This window comes from Hyla sarda, chromosome 7 (genome assembly GCF_029499605.1).
Source record: "Hyla sarda isolate aHylSar1 chromosome 7, aHylSar1.hap1, whole genome shotgun sequence".
NCBI classification, from domain to species: Eukaryota; Metazoa; Chordata; class Amphibia; order Anura; family Hylidae; genus Hyla; species Hyla sarda.
This window is the reverse complement of record NC_079195.1, coordinates 208,830,744-208,843,750: the sequence shown is the minus strand read 5'-3', so window position 1 is coordinate 208,843,750 and position 13,007 is coordinate 208,830,744. Positions and strand designations below refer to the sequence as shown.

At 41.8% G+C, this 13,007-nt stretch overlaps 1 protein-coding gene across 1 annotated transcript in view; it reads left to right on the top strand.

The window, feature by feature from the left end:
- The window catches only part of LOC130283213 (cytochrome P450 4A4-like), a 41,813-nt gene extending 39,595 nt beyond the window's left edge, over positions 1-2,218 (top strand). Inside the window, exons 11-12 of the mRNA XM_056532418.1 lie at positions 394-476; positions 1,937-2,218. Of these exons, the coding sequence (XP_056388393.1) occupies positions 394-476; positions 1,937-2,114 (261 nt within the window). The 3' untranslated portion in view covers positions 2,115-2,218. The remainder of the gene's footprint in view (positions 1-393; positions 477-1,936) is intronic.
- Positions 2,219-13,007: the final 10,789 nt, after the last annotated feature.

Below are 13,007 nucleotides of genomic sequence, written 5' to 3'. Positions count from 1 at the left end.
TGATTGTGCCGTACTGTGACATTCTTGTCGGTAAATTCCCATTCAGTATTTCTTTGAGATCATACCATATATTATTCTGGGACATATATCTCAGTTAATACTTAGGACTGTATGTCCCTAACAGCATGCATGGGGTTAAACTTATTTGGCATTTCTGTTGGTTGTTTTGTCTAGGACCTTTAATAATTATAATGAAATATTTTTTTAATGCATATCTAATAAATGTTAAGTTTAAATTTTTTTTAAATATTTTGTACATGTGATACTAGATTTACTTTGCATGATTAATTCAGACTCATCTTTTATATTGTTGTATATACTCTCCATTATTTTGCATTTTGAAAATATTTTTTCTTTGCTTGGGTTTATGTGTTTTCATTTTTATGATTTTAGGTTTTTGATCCACTGAGGTTTTTACCCGAGAATGCATCAAAGAGACATTCACATATGTATGTTCCCTTCTCTGCTGGATCAAGGTAAAGCTCTGATCTTATCTTCAAAATATAAAACACATTATACAAGTGGAAGAATGTCTCATTCACTGACAGCAAACATGTATCTTGAAAATAGTTACATATCGATACAAATAGAGGGGACTTTTCTAAAGAACTTAGCTAAACTACGTAAAAGTAAGATGCAAGAAATTAATTGACGAAGCATTCCATTTTATTTTTTTGTTGTTGCATAGTCTATTATTAGAGGTTCTTGTGTATGCCTTGTTCTTACTTCTTTTTGCTGATGTAGCAGGCATGGGATAGGCTCCATGTTGGTTTGCAAATGCTTAAAGTTGTGGGTTCTGTCATGCAGGCTACATTTCCCATGGTGTTTGATCACTCCAACTGGTTAAGAAATGTTAATATTTTTGTGTGAAAAAATGCTGTCCCTGCAGCTAAGGCCTGTGTGTCTCTGTGAGTAAACCAAATACAGGAAGGGAGGGCAGGACAAGTAGGGCTCTGTACAGGCTCCCGAATTGTCAATCATCCTGCTGTATCACAGAGCCTCACTTCACAGAGTCCTGCATGTCCTCAGTGTACAGAACCCTGCTTGTTCTCGGTGTACAGAGCCCCGCTTGTCCTCAGTGTAAAGAGCTCTGCTTGTCCACGGTGTACAGAGCCCCGCTTGTCCTCGGTGTACAGAGCCCTGCTTGTCCTCGGTGTAAAGAGCCCCGCTTGTCCTCGGTGTAAAGAGCCCTGCTTGTCCTCGGTGTACAGAACCCCGCTTGTCCTCGGTGTACAGAGCCCTGCTTGTCCTCGGTGTACAGAGCCCTGCTTGTCCTTAGTGTACAGAGCCCTGCTTGTCCTCAGTATACAGAGACCCGCTTGTCCTCAGTGTACAGAGCCCCGCTTGTCCTCAGTGTACAGAGCCCCGCTTGTCCTCAGTGTACAGAGCCCTGCTTGTCCTCAGTGTACAGAGCCCTGCTTGTCCTTATTGTACAGAGCCCTGCTTGTCCTCAGTGTACAGAGACGTGCTTGTCCTCAGTGTACAGAGACCTGCTTGTCCTCAGTGTACAGAAACCTGCTAGAGCCCTAGATGTATTACCTACATTATATAAAAAGTTTTTGTTTACGACAGGTACACTTTAAGGTAAGTGCATATGAATAAATGGGATTAACTCCTTTTAACTATCTTCTATTACCCAGTAAGATGAAAAAGTGTAGTTTAACAACTTTACATACAGTACAACAAGGTCACGTAATTGTTCATCAAACCAATAGAAAATAGTTGTACTGGGACACTACAGAGTCTTATATAAAAACTGTAGGTTCTGATATCGGCACAAAAGTTGCCGCATCACCTCTAATCTTATTCTTGACCAACAAACCAACATAAGCAACCAACATTCATATTTGCTTTAATTTTTTAGATATAAACTGCACTGTGGATAACATAAAATGGTTTTCAATTAAACTAAAACCTTAATATTTTATTGCCCCAGAAACTGCATAGGACAGAACTTTGCTATATATGAGATGAAAGTCGCCATCGCCCTCACGTTATCGAGATTCGAAGTGAGTACAGACCCCGGAAATGAACCACAGAAAGTCTCTCAGGTCTTCTTACATTCTGCGAACGGCATCCACGTAAACCTGAAGAAAAAAGGAACAACATCATAAAGCCTGAAGATGACAGTGATTGTGTACAATACATATTGTAAAAAGAAAAAATTAAAAATATTCATAATTGAAAAAATATGCAAGTGAAAATAAAAATAAATTGTATAAATTGCATTTCTCAGACTTTGCATGGTGATCTGATCGGCTGCAAGATGGTTGTCCCATCGCCACTTCACCAATTTCAAGTGGTGGTGGGGCAGATATAAGATAGCATTGGTTAGCAGCATTTTTGGGGAAAAAACCCAATATGATGTGACTTACCCGGCCCATGAATGTATAAGAATTGAGATGCATACAATCACCCTGATTTACTATAGTAAACTTGACACATGTTGTTGGGTTGTGCGCCAGATTCTGGTGACATGTAAAGTCTTATAGACCATGCAGTGACTTACTAAGATAATAAATATACAGACACAACTACTACATGGGACAGCTCCACATCAGGAACAGTTCTCCTTGAGGAGAGCACCAAAAGACAGGTAAAGTTTTATATCTTATACAGTGCTCCACTTGGAAAAATAAATATGCCAACCCTAACCTACTACACTCTCCCCAATTCACTTACCTACTTATACTATGCAGGGCACTACAGGAGGCATTATTTGTTGCACTATGGGTAAGAAAAGTGCAGAGCCTAAGATGTTTAATTCCATATCAGAATTGTGGTGTAATGGAAGTGCCCATGGTTGTTGGTGACATTGGTCTCTGTAAATTTTTTTTTTTTCCATAACAGTATGATGGTATTATTAAAGGGATTATCCACCATAAGGTGATTCTAGTACGTACCTGGCAGACAGTAATGGACATACTTAGGAAGGATCTGCGCTAGTCTTGGAGCTAAATGGCTATGTCATGAGATTACCATAACACCGTGGCTAGCTTTTTGTGAACTTGTATTTCCTGTTTGACTTTTTTTTTTTTTTTTTACTACAAATCCTACAATTCCATTTTCCTCCCTCCCACACATCAGCCACCCCACCCATTGAAACAAAAGACCTGTGGTTTTCAATCAGGGTGCCTACAGCTGTTGCAAAAGTTGCAGATTGGTCCCTCCACCTATTGAAGCAGACAGGCTCCCTGTCATCAGCTGACTAGTGAGTCAGGTCTCAACGCAGTGCAACCTGGGAAAATCTGAGACAACAGTAATTTTGTATGCTGTTTAAAATAAATATTGGGGTTAAAATCACAGAAGAATTGTGAGAAAACCGTCATACACAGCCCCTGTAGCATAGTCAAATAAAAAAAATCCTGGAATACCCCTTTAAGTCACTACAATAGTAAAGCCCTCTCGAATATGCAATGCTCAACTGGGAAAAATACTCGTAATCCTACTTTATCTGACCCTGACAGGAACATTTGTCTTTGAGAAAAATTCCAAAAGACATGCGAAGTCTATAAAGACTTTCAAATGATCCACTGGAAGAATAAGCATACAAACCATAGTCCTATCCTCCTAATACATAGTTCGACTCCCACACTGGAAATTTTTCATTGACCAGAACAACATAATACATTAAAAGTCTTAGAGACTATGCAGTGCTTCACTGAGAAAATAAATATGCAAATGCTAACCCACCTAATACATACATTAGCTCCAACACAAAAAAACATTTCCCCTTGACGAGAGTGCCAAAAAAACATGTTAAGACTTACGGATTGTGCAATGCTTCACTAGGTAAATGAATATACAAACCCTAACTCTAATCCACTGGGAAAAGATATATAGGCTCCCATTCAGGAACATGTAAACACTCAAAGACTATGCAATGCTCCACCGGAATAATAAATATACAAACCCTAAGCTGCATAAAATATACCATTTATATCATCCAGGAACATGTCTCCTAAATGAGAGTGCCAAAAGACACATAAGGACTTGAAAATAAATACCCTAATTTATCTAATACATATGGTAGCGCCCAGTCAGGAACATTTATTCATGAGGTTAGTGCCAAAAGGCATGGAAGGACTTGTAGCTCCCATTTAGGAACATTTATTCATAAGGTTAGTGCCAAAAGACATTTTCTGGATGATATTACATATTTTCCTATACTCCTGGCTTTATTGAGTCAAAAAATGACTGTCTTTTTAGGGGGCCAATTGCTACTTGTCTTTTCTTCCCAAAACTAAGGTCTTTTCAATCCTTATTCTCTGTTATGTGTTTTGCCCTAGCAAGGGACCACTTCTGATAACCTCGTTTCTCAAGACGTGTGGCGATACTAGTAACTTCTTTATTAAAATCCTCCTGTGATGTACAATTCCTCTGAGCCTGAATCATTTCTCCAACAGGGAGATTTTTAACTACATGCCATGGATGGCATGAAGTAGCTTGGAGGATGAAGTTAGTGCCCATATTTTTTCTACGTTATCTAATTTAACATCCCCCGTGAGTCTTCAGTCGAGGAAACTGATTTGAGATGTATTATGGTAAACAGTAAAAACCAATTGATATTCATTAAGATTGAGGTACTCTCCAAATGCATGTTTGTCCGACACATCTGACCCCCAAACGAAGAGAAGACCATCAATGTACCAGCTATACCATGAGATACTGTCAGCAAATGTTTTTTGGAAGAAAATAAATACTCCCTCTCCCACCAACATGTGTATATGTTGGCAAGAGAGGGAGAGAACTTTGCCCACTTTTAAGTGCCAGTAAAATACAAAAAACAAAAGTGCTCCCTCATGTGACACCTTCAGCATAAACATTCTGAGTGGAAGCATGGGCACTATGATCTCTTCACCTTGTGGCACTCACCTCTTGATTCCCGGCCTTCTGGCTAGGATCAGAGACATTTTTATAGATCCGGCTGGATGTCCGGGCAGTATATCCTCACACATTCACTTATTTATTTATTTCTTTTTGTCTCACTGTGTCACTTTTTGCGTGTTGTGTGTTCACAGGATTTGTCAGGATGCGGTAGCCCTTCTGGGTGTCCCTCCTAGCGGTCTAGGGGAGGTGTGTGTGGCCATTAGGCTCCGCACCTCCCTGCAAACACCCCAGGTACTCCTGCTTTGGCAGGGTACCGATCGCTATCGGCTCTGCGGGCAGATACCTTGGCTAATGCCAAGGGGGATGCCGGGAGCATTTGTGGTCCCTTAGTAGTCTTGGCGAAAAGGGACAACGAACCTGGAACCTCGCAGGCACCTTTTGGTCCGGAGGCGAAGGGTAAGGTTTGTTGGGGGGCCTCTCTCCTATCACAGAAGGGCTTGCGATAGACCGCATCCTCTGTACACGTTTTTTAAGTGTAACACGTTTGGACTTTTTCTTGCACTGGGGGATTCGAGAGCACGTTCCTCGGCTCTTAAAACCTTCAGCATAAAAATTAGAAATAGGTGAACCAAGGGTTAACTCACCTAAAACGGTTGTGCACATTCCGGCACAACACGTATATGCACTTGGTCATTTAAGGCTGCTGCACATTTCTCCTCACACTCGCAAGCGTGAGTAATAGATTCCAATACCACTCCAAACTCCACAGAGGATAATAGGCGCTGCCAGTAAGGTAATCCAGGGGTGATGATAAAAACGTATTTTATTAAAACATGCTACGCGTTACGTAACCGGACTGGTTTCTTCTTCAGGCAAGACAAAAATCACTTAATGCTCAGAATAAATACCCACAATTCCAATCACATGACAGGAAATTACATCAATAATACACATTTTACAAAATGTATAAAAATATATATATAAAGAGAATATGAAAAAAAAACATCAAAAAACATTATAAAACAATAGTGTTAGATCAAACAGTAGTCCATTCTATAAACTCATTAAAGGGGTACTCCGCTGCTCATTGTTTGGAACAAACTGTTTCGAACGCTGGAGCCGGCACCGGGAGCTTGTGACATCATAGTCCCACCTGCTCATGATGTCAAGCCACGCCCCCTCAATGCAAGTCTATGGGAGGGGGCGTGACGGTCGTCACGCCCCCTCCCATAGACTTGCATTGAGGGGGCTGGGCGTGACACCATGAGGGGGCGGGACTATGATGTCACGAGCTCCCAGCTTCAGCATTCGGTACAGTTTATTGCAAATGCTGAGCAGCGGAGTACCCCTTTAAGCCTTCTGGGGGGGGGGGGGGGAATGTGTTAAACATAAAGATCCAACAAGATTCCCTGTTGATTAGGGCTTGAAACTGGTTGTTAATATCAATATACTGTTATAGTTTCGATGATGGCCAATTGTAACACATTAACGTCTCCTCCATGCTTTAGACAAACATGGCGAGAGACGCTGTATTTCATAAAGGAATTCAGTATATTGGAACAATGTTTATTCATCCTTTGGTGAACAGTCTAAATAATTCGTCCAATATACTAAGTCCACATGCACAAGTAACATCATAGCGGAGGCACATGTAAAAAATGTTTTCATACTAAACATCTGACCTGTGGAATTGGAATTTAATGTTCGAGATCCCACAGGAGCAATCTATTCGCAGCACAAGCAACGGCTGGAGCCGCACGGAAAGGTGCCCACCCATCGATCACCTGACCTAGTCACATGAGAGGTATCATGTGATACAGCAGTATCCTGAAAATGTAAGTAGCTAGTCTTAGGTTTAACCCTTAGTTTACTAGGGGCCAGAAGTGCTTTAAGATTCTTTGCCCTCCGAAATGTTATACCCGGCATAGGAGGAATATGTTTTTTTAAAAGAGGATCTAGTTTTAGTACTGACCAGTGCTTATTTAAAATCTGTTTAATATTCCAGCTATAACAACTATAATTAGTAATAAAATTATAAGGGAATTTTTTATTACTCGAATCAGATGATATTTTATTCTAATTTTTTAACAGGTTTCACTAAATCACATTGTTTTAAAGGAAAGATTTTTAAAGCATTTTTTATTATCTGTTTGGGATATCCCTTTTCTAAAAAGTGCTCCTGTAAAATGTTGGATTGACATATAAAATCACCATCTGAGGTACAATTTTTATGTACTCTGTAGTACTGACCATAGGGGATAATATATATATATATATATATATATATATATATATATATATACCTATGGAAATGACAACTAGTAGCATCCAACAGACTATTCACATCCACTTTTTTAAAATGAGTGCGTGTCTGAACACCACCCCCCTCTCTAAATGCAAAAAAAAAAAACATATAAGAATCTGAAATAATAGGTGAAAAAAAAGTGAGACCCCAGGTGTTATTATTTAAATGTGAAACAAACTGTAAATCCTTATCAAGAGTCTTAGTCCAAATAAAAAACAAATCAATAAATCTACAGTAAATAAAAATATCGTCAGACCAGGGCGGCTGCATGATGTAATGGTACTCGAACACCCCCATGTACAAATTGGCATAACTGGGGGGCAAAAGGCGTCCCCATCGCGCAGCCCCGGGTCTGACGATATAGCACCCCATTAAGTGTAAATACATTATGATTTAATATATATTTAATCCCCTCCAGTAAAAAGTGTTTCTGTGACTCAGATAAAATGAAGTCCCCATCCAAGAAGTGAGAAACTGCAGTTAACCCCTTATCTTCCAAAATGTTAGAGTACAAAGAGTCCAAAGTGATGAAAAGAAAATCCTCAGGAAAAATAATATTTCCCAATTCAAAAATTAACTTTTGTAAAATCCTTAAGAAAAGCAGGTAGAGTGCAAACGTATTCTGGAAGAAATGAATTAATATAATGAGATAAATGTGAAGAAATAGAATTAACACCCGAAATAATAGGATGGCCCGGGGGGTTGGTCTCAGACTTATGTACTTTCGGTAAATAATAAAATACCGGCAATTGGTAGTGTTTTATATGTGAAAAGTATTTTTCTTTTTTATTAAATAAATTTTTACTAGCAGCCTTAGTAATCATTCTCTCATATTCCCTAAAATCCTCCAGATGGGGGTTAGTGGAAAGAACCTCATAATAGTTACTGTCAGACAGGATACGTGTTGCTTCAGATAAATACTGTTCTCTGTCTAATAGAACAGTGGCACCCCTTGTCAGCTGGGCGTATTATTAAATTAAAATTATTCCTCAATGATTTTAAACCCAGTCTTTCGTTTTTTGATAAATTATCACAATATGTTGCTGTGGTGTCCCGATACCGCATCCTATACAGTACCTGTTTATAGGTCCCCATAGCCAGAGTCCCTAGGACGTCGGGGTCCTTTTGTATTGTCCACCCCTAGTCACCTCTCACCCCTATAGTCATTGCTCTAGTCATATGCTCCTTATTTGTGGAAGTTTAACTGTATAAAATGTATATAAATAGTTAATTACCTGTGAGAAGCGTAGCAGGACCTGCGGGTCACGTGATCAGGTAAACTCTATGGTATTTCTACTTGAGGACCTTTGGAGGTCCTTGTGACGTAATGCACTCATTTTCTTTGTGATGGTGAGTGACAGATGGATGGACCAATCAAAACGGTCCCGCCCCTGCCCATATAAGGGCGCGGCGGCCATTAATCCCTCTCTTGGTTCCTGGCTGTTGACGAGAAAGGATCTGCGCTGCTGTCATCAGTGAGTCTAGGCCTTAGCCTTGCGGCGACGGCTGTTCTATTCCAAATTGTGAGTGTATCAATCCCTAAACACTCTGCAAGACCACCGGACCCTATCTATCCCCTAAATCCAAACGGATCTTCGCAATATACCCTGAATTCAGAGACTGTTACCTAAAGTCAAGGTCTGCAACATCTGTGAGTCATTGAAGTATATAGCGACTGTTTGATTGAGACTGTTACTACTCTGTGGATGTACCGCAAGCCGTTAAGTAAAGTTTATGCAAGTTCAAATTCAACTACCTTGTGGACTTTCAGTTTTTATTCTTATGCCCCTATCATTACTGGGATGGGCGGAGATAGGCCGGAGAGTCATCTCAGCATACTAGCCCTCAGCCTGGCGTCAAACTATAGGGTTAACATTAACCCCTGATATACCAAAGCAAATCCCTGACTGTACTACCCCTACCCCTGAGGCCTACCACAAAGCTAAATAATTTACTTCATAAATTTTTACAGAAATCCGATAAACTGCTGGGGCAAAAAAACAGTCTTCAGACACGCACTCATTTTAAAAAAGTGGATAGTGAATAGTCTGTTGGATGCTAATAGTTGTCATTTCCATAGGTGGTTATATAATATCCCCTATGGTCCGTACAGCAGAGTATGTAAAAATTGTACCACAGATGGTGATTTTATATGTCAATCTAAAATTTTATAGGAGGGCTTTATAGAAAAGGGATATACCGAACGGATCCTAAAAAATGCTTTTAAAAAAACCTTTCCTTTGAAACAATGTGAATTAGTGAAACCTGTTAAAAATGAGAATAAAAATATTGTCTGATTCGAGAAATAAAAAATTCCCTTATAATTTTATTACTAATTATAGTTGTGATAGCTGGAATATTAAACAGTTTTTAAATAAACACTGGACAGTATTAAAACTAGATCCTCTTTTTAAAAAAACGTATTGCTCCTGAGCCGGGTATAACATTTCGGAGGGCAAAGAATCTTAATGCACTTCTGGCCCCTAGTAAACTGAGGGTAAAACTTACGATTAGCTACTTACATTTTTAGGATACTGCTGTATCACATGATACTGCTCATGTGACTAGGTCAGGTGATCGGTGGGTGGGCACCTTTCCGTGCGGCTCCAGCCGTTGCTTGTGCTGCGAATAGATTGCTCCAGTGGGATCTCGAACATTAAATTCCACAGGTCAGATGTTTAGTATGAAAACATTTTTTACATGTGCCTCCGCTATGCTGTTACTTGTGCATGTGGACAAATTATTCAGACTGTTCACCAAAGGATGAATAAACATTGTTCCAATATACTGAATTCCTTTATGAAATACAGCGTCTCTCGCCATGTTTGTCTAAAGCCTGGAGGAGACGTTAGTGTGTAACAATTGGCCATCATTGAAACTATATCTCTTGATGTTAACAACCAGTTTAAAGCCCTAATCAACAGGGAATCTTATGGGATCTTTATGTTTAACACATTGGCCAGCAGAAGGCTTAATGGGGGGCATTTACTAAGGGGTTTAGTCATTTTTTTTCTGACTATTTTTGGCGCAAAATTGTCGCAATTGCGCCTACCCTATAAATTGTGCGACTTTCCCTAGCAAGAGCTAGAAAGTAAAAAAAAAAATTTCCCGCTTAATTTACGCAAGTTTTCAGTTTTTACTTGCAGTGGTCAGGAATTTATTAACTGAGACAGTCGCAGTTGCGCAATAAACTGTCGCAACGGCCATAAAAATTGACTAAATTTACTCCAGCTCCAACATGGAGCAGAAAAAGCTACTGCCGCCCGGGCTCCGACATACTTTCTCCCCGCTACCCTCACTGCGCTACTGGGACACTACAGTGATTTATATCCCCCCCTCTCACCTGCCAGCGCCACACAACTCCCATCTGTCTGCTGTTGCAAGACTACAAGTCCCAGCATGGCCTTACAGTGAGGACACGCTGGGAGTTGTAGTCTTGTAGCAGCGGGAGCTGAGCGGCGCGGGCGGGAGACAAGGGGAGGGGGAGGAGGGTAGCGGGGAGGCCGTATGAGGAGCCCGGGCGGGAGACAAGGGGGGTAGCGGGGAGACCGTATGAGGAGCCCGGGCGGCTGCACTGTAATGTCAGCCTGGGCTCCTGCCCTGAGAGCCATAGGCTTTGGCTGTCAGGGCATGCTGGGTGTTATAGTTTTGCAACAGCTGGAGGGCCACAGTTTGCAGACCACTGGTTTGTGGTCTGTAAACTGTAGTCCTCCAGCTGTTGCAAAACTAAACAGCTGAAGGGGACCGGCGAAGAAGTTCACTTACCCTTCCGAGGCTCCAGCGACGATCGCTGTCGGAGATCGTTGCGCGGCAGTGTCGTGCAGCGCTGGATCCTACGGAAGCCGGTAAGTTGCGCAGGCTTCCCAACCAGGGTGCCTCCAGTTGTTGCAAGACTACAACTCCCAGCATGCCTGGACAGCCTTTGGCTGTCCAGGCATGCTGGGAGTTGTAGTTTAGCAACAGCTGGAGGCACCCTGGTTGGGAAACACTGGCCTAAAACAGTTGGGAAACACTGGCCTAAAACAGTCACCCTGGTTGGGAAACACTGTTTTAGGCCAGTGTTTCCCAGCCAGGTTGCCTCCAGATGTTGCAAAACTACAACTCCCAGCATGCCTAGACAGCCTTTGACTGTCCAGGCATGCTGGGACTTGTAGTTTTGCAACATCTGGAGGCACCCTGGTTGGGAAACACTGTTTTAGGCCAGTGTTTCCCAGCCAGGTTGCCTCCAGATGTTGCAAAACTACAACTCCCAGCATGCCTAGACAGCCTTTGACTGTCCAGGCATGCTGGGACTTGTAGTTTTGCAACATCTGGAGGCACCTTGGTTGGGAAACACTGTTTTAGGCTAGTGTTTCCCAGCCAGGTTGCCTCCAGATGTTGCAAAACTACAACTCCCAGCATGCCTAGACAGCCTTTGACTGTCCAGGCATGCTGGGGCTTGTAGTTTTGCAACATCTGGAGGCACCCTGGTTGGGAAACACTGGCCTAAAACAGTGTTTCCCAACCAGGGTGCCTCCAGATGTTGCAAAACTACAAGTCCCAGGTTGGGAAACACTGTGCCCGGCCTCCGCCCCACCTTACTGTAAGGGCATGCTGGGAGTTGTAGTCCTGCAGCTGGGGGCAGGGGACAAGCTTGTCACTTGCCCACACATCTCCTGCACCACACAACTACAACTCCCAGCATGTCCTTACTGTAAGGGCATGCTGGCAGTTGTAGTCATGCGGGGCGGGAGATGTGTGAGCAGGTGATAAATGTACTAAACCATTTTTTTTTGTTCTCATTTCAGATCCGTTTATCCTGTGGACTCCTTCGGATTCGGTGGACTACTTCGATGACCAGCGTTTTTCTTTGTTTGATTTTAATAAAATGGTTAACGAGGGCTTGTGGGGGAGTGTTTTTTGTAATAAAAATTTTTTAAAACCTGTTGTGTTTTTTTCTTACTTTACTAGACAGGCTTAGTAGTGGAAGCTGTCTTATAGACAGAGTCCATTACTAACCTGGGCTTAGCGCTAGCCACAAAAACAGCTAGCGCTAACCCCCTATTATTACCCCGGTACCCAACGCCACAGGGGTGCCGGGAAGAGCCGGTACCAACAGGCCTGGAGCGTCAAAAATGGCGCTCCTGGGCCTAGGCGGTAACAGGCTGGCGTTATTTAGGCTGGGGAGGGCCAGTAACAATGGTCCTCGCCCACCCTGGGAACGTCAGGCTGTTACTGTTTGGTTGGTATTTGGCTGAGAATGAAAATAGGGGGGACCCTATGCGTTTTTTTTTTTTTTTAATAAATAATTAAATATATTAAAAAAACGCATAGGGTCCCCCTATTTTTATTCTCAACCAAATACCAACCAAACAGTAACAGCCTGACGTTCCCAGGGTGGGCGAGGACCATTGTTACTGGCCCTCCCCAACCTAAATAACGCCAGCCTGTTACCGCCTAGGCCCAGGAGCGCCATTTTTGACGCTCTGGGCCTGTTGGTACCGGCTCTTCCCGGCACCCCTGTGGTGTTGGGTACCGGGGTAATAATTGGGGGTTAGCGCTAGCTGTTTTTGTGGCTAACGCTAAGCCTGGCTTAGTAATGGACTCAGTCTATAAGACAGCTTCCACTACTAAGCCTGTCTAGTAAAGTAAAATAAAAATAAAACACAACAGGTTTTAAAAAAAATTTATTACAAAAAACACTCCCCCACAAGCCCTCGTTAACCATTTTATTAACATCAAGCAAAGAAAAACGCTGGTCATCGAAGTAGTCCACCGAATCCGAAGGAGTCCACAGGATACACAGATCTGTAGAAGAAGTAACCAAAAAAAAAAAAAAAAAGTGTAAGTACATTTAGGGAGAAAAAAACTGTGTTAAAAAAATGTAATAAAC